At 37.8% G+C, this 4,184-nt stretch overlaps 1 protein-coding gene across 3 annotated transcripts; it reads left to right on the plus strand.

The window, feature by feature from the left end:
• Nucleotides 1-371: 371 nt before the first annotated feature.
• LOC131225364 (uncharacterized) lies at nucleotides 372-2,945 on the plus strand. Of its 3 annotated transcripts, XR_009161322.1 has the most exons (4): nucleotides 372-2,054; nucleotides 2,142-2,213; nucleotides 2,334-2,493; nucleotides 2,612-2,945. XR_009161322.1 is itself a non-coding variant. In XM_058220888.1 (2 exons), the coding sequence occupies exons 1-2, from the start codon at nucleotides 2,299-2,301 to the stop codon at nucleotides 2,879-2,881; spliced, it is 465 nt and encodes a 154-aa protein (XP_058076871.1). In that variant the 5' UTR covers nucleotides 372-2,298; the 3' UTR covers nucleotides 2,882-2,944. The 3 variants fall into 3 exon arrangements, 1 of the variants encoding a protein (XP_058076871.1); XR_009161321.1 differs by having other exon boundaries at nucleotides 2,142-2,493; XM_058220888.1 differs by having other exon boundaries at nucleotides 372-2,493; nucleotides 2,612-2,944.
• Nucleotides 2,946-4,184: the final 1,239 nt, after the last annotated feature.

A 4,184-nucleotide genomic window follows, 5' to 3' on the forward strand; every position in this document is an offset into this window, starting at 1 on the left:
CACATATAAATGCTTTTAAACTTTGTACAGTTTGATTTTACAAAACTGATGAAAACATTCTGTCTTTGTGTGTACAGACACACCCCTACATTGAACGGGTGTGAGGCAAACATATTGAAAGATGGGATGACCTCGCGTTCATGTTTGGTAATGACTGCGCCCATGGTAAATTTTCTAGTACGGCATATTCTTCTCTGACATCAGGAAAAAGGCGCGGCCATGACGAGTTCAACTCTGATGATAAGTCGGATGAGGGGACTTCCCAGACAATACATTTGTCATCCTTTGACGAGGAAGACCGGAGGCCCAATCCCTAAGTTCAAGGTGGTGATGGATCCTTATTAAATCGAGCAAAATGTGATAACAAAAGCTAATAGAAGCCACTTCAGGTTCTCGTCATACCCATACAGAGGGGAGTGAGATAAGCCGTGGGCGGAGGAGCAGGCCGAGTGAACATATTGGCGAGAAGATGGGGGAAGTGGCTGAAGCCGTTAACAACCTGACCATTACATTGGGTCAGGGAAAAACCATGACGCGCGTTCAACGGTTGCTGAGTATCCTGGAAGAGGTGGATGGTCTTTCACATGAAGACCAACTCTGTGCTGCAAGGTTCTTGCAGACTGATGTAGTCAATGCTGGGTATTTTATAAAGATGGGTCATGAACGTAGGAAGGAATGGATAGAAAAAGTGATCCTTCCTCGTTGTCGCACGGATTAAGAATGGGGCACGTGGTTCATATCGTTTGACTTTTTTCTTATTTGGATGAATAGTTTTTTTGGATGGTTTGCTGTATTAACTTTTTTTTCCAGAGCCTGTCATGGCTTGGTTTAGATTTGTTAACTTTTATTTGCTTTGGATGATACATATGCTGCTGGAGCAGCATTGCTAATGTTGTACTGGATGGACTGTTCTATTTTAACTATTTGTGAAGCTATTACCGTCGTACTATTGATACTACTTACAGGTTGAAACTGTAGACTTATATAGTATTTTTGTACCGATCTCCCCATCTTTTTTTGATAGTTGAGATACATTTTAGTCTGTTTCTTATGTCATTGGATTCAGACAATGATCGGGACAGTGATTGCTATTATGTCTTACTGATTTTATATCACTAACCTGATATGTCAATATGATGCTTTTTTATTCATATCTGTTGTACAATGGTTTTGCTGGTTATTGTTCTAAAAGTTATACTGATATACCTTTGTCATGGGTAACTGACGTGGACTAAGACGCTCCTCCCATACGGTTATCTCGGATTGTTACTGGTAATGTCTCTACTTTTGAGAAACCCTTTTATTTGATCTATCGAAATTTCCTGATACTGTGACTGGTATTGTGAAAGTTCATAATCCAGCTAAGGTTTATTAGTTTGGTTGCTACTATAATTATACATATCTGTCTCATTTAAGGTCCTAACATAATCAGTATAGAAAGCATGTTGTAGACAGAAATCGGCTGGGATAAAGGTTAGCTGATTATGATAATGAAAAGGGCCTAAACCTGAGTGAATTCAAATATTGTTTGTTACTCTACTTCTTCTGAATTTTTAAAGGTAATGTTCAGTCTGATTTGTTGAGTTTGCAAGAGCTCGGTTGCAGTTTTCTTTAACCCCTCTCCCCCAAGCTACCCAAACCTTCATATACTCAAGATGAATTTGGTGGGTTGTTGCATTGCTCAATGCAATTTCTGAACTTTAACTGTCTCAGAAGGATATATGGCAAATTTTATTTGATAATCTCTTTACCTCCCTCATATATTTTCTGAAATATACAATGTTCTGCTGAGAGGGATTCAATGTAAGACTAATACAGTTTATTATTTTCGTGTAAATCACCTGGTTTACTTCGTCTTTTTGTAAAGAAAATCAAAGTAATACTGGTAATAATTCTGCTTTTGAGAAGCTTTTAATGTTGATTCTCAATATAAATATATCATTGTCGACTGATACACTTTTCACTTGCATTAAACTTGACAGATTATTTTTTAGTCCAGGGCATTAAGATCGGTGAAAGGTCTGAAGCTTGCCTGTGTTTGCAAATTTATCCAGGTGGTAATGAGATTTAATAATATTGTCAATGTTTGAACGAGTTCTATGGAATGTTGTTGACCTAAACATTTCATTTTATTTGCAAAGGTGGCTGTAGGGATCAATTTGCAACCTAATTCTGCATCCACGAAATTTGGTGTCAACATCTTCGAAAGTCTGGTAATATGGAGATTACATAGTACAAGTAGAGGTAAAAGGAAGATGAAATTTTCTTTTTTTCAGTTTTTTTTTTGTCAATTTAGATATGCTACCGGTAAAGGCATTTATTAATTCTTGTAGCAGAATGGAGCAAAAATATTATGTGGTGTTTGTGGAGAGGAATCCCGGAATCCACGCAACATGGGATGCATGCAATGCTCAAGTTAACGGATTTAGTGGATGCAGACACAAGTTGTTCAAGACTTTTGAAGATGCTATGAAAGCCTGGAATGAGTATCAGGTTTGTAGGATACTATTTATTTCATATTCTCTGAAATTTTGTTAGTAAAAACGTTGAAGATTATATCATATCCTTCGCTTGGGTGGGTGAATTACTTACTATTTTCTATATCATTTAGGCTTCTTTCATCGATCGAACCGCACGAGATACAACCGGAAGTGGGGCTGTTCGTGCATCTCATCATCCCTCAACAATGGACAGTGGCAACTGTGTATCCGCTCACACAGATCGAATCCTAATCGGCACCAGGAATGTCCATGAAGATGGCCTGGCTGAGAGGGTGCCTGTTGATGAAGTTGGAGATGAATCTTGCATGGCTCCGCTTCTTCGTATGTTTCTTGGATTGTTACTTTTTTATGCCGGTATCAGGTTGTTTTGTCGGTTCTAGTATATGTACGGCTAACGAGAATGAAATAGCTACGTTTTGTTTTTTTTTTAATGTTTTTTAGGATTTATTTTTTTTTTTGGTTTTTTGGTAAAACATGATGGTTGGGTCTGTTTGTTTTATCGTGCACTATTTTTTCAGAGACATTCAAAAGGGGTTGGATACACCGATCACACATTAACATGTTGATGTTTTTGAACTATTTGGTAGAATTTTATTTTTTTTTGAAATTTCTAAATAGTGAAATATATTCACTGATATTTGATCTTCACCGTGGAATAGCGATGAACAATTAGGATAATTTACTTTTTGTGAAATTGTGCCATTGGAAAGGACATCCTTGCCGTTAAAGACGTTAATCGAACAGGGTGATAACGGATGAACGATCATGATCCTTCCAAATGGCTAGTAACCCATGTGGGGCCCACGATCTTCTTAGTCCTAAAAAATGTTTACCTAGCATCCAGGCACATATTGAAGAACCAAGTTGTTGACGTATACCGTGTGATAAATTATAAGGACACTGCAACACTTTTTATGACATCCATACCGTTTAAAAGGTGAATCCAAGTGGGGACATTGGTAGAATGGTCATCATTCATGTACCAAATCATGCTAGACCGTACGAATTAATCTCAACAACAAGACTAGGCCCCGTTTGAAATAGAATGTCTGAGCATGTACTAATATGCTTCACAGTACACAGACTACCAATATCTATAAGTATATATAGTGTGTGGCCCATTTATGTCGTTTCCAAGCATTGATCTAACATGAAATTGTATACATGCTAGAACAATACATCCTATCTAAACATTGGTTAGTGGCACGTTTCTGCTGGATGTATTCTGAATATCGCCCAACATATACGTGAACAATATCGGAATACAATACAATACAACCAAAACGTGAATCCAAACACACCCTTATGGAAAAGCTCTGTAACCCTCGTGATGTAACGTGTCTTATCATGTTGTCCATCCATTTTGTTAACTAATTTTGGAATGAGCCATGTGAAACAACCATGTCTAAGAGTCCATTTTGAATTTTAGTTTAGTATATATTAAACGAACACTTTCTCTTAAAGCTAGAGATATCAAAGGATGGTGTTGTTGGTGCCAAAGCCAATAGACGGGTGTACCACACACCACCAATATAGATGGCATGGGCATGTCATACTAAGCCTAGCGCTGACGCTCCTTGAGCTCCGAGTTGTCGGAATAGTTCAAAGGAGATCAAAGTTACATGGGACCCACAATGATATTTTTATCATATCCACACTGTTCATCCATTTGGCGAGATCATT

The sequence above is a fragment of the Magnolia sinica genome, chromosome 14, assembly GCF_029962835.1.
Source record: "Magnolia sinica isolate HGM2019 chromosome 14, MsV1, whole genome shotgun sequence".
NCBI lineage: Eukaryota > Viridiplantae > Streptophyta > Magnoliopsida > Magnoliales > Magnoliaceae > Magnolia > Magnolia sinica.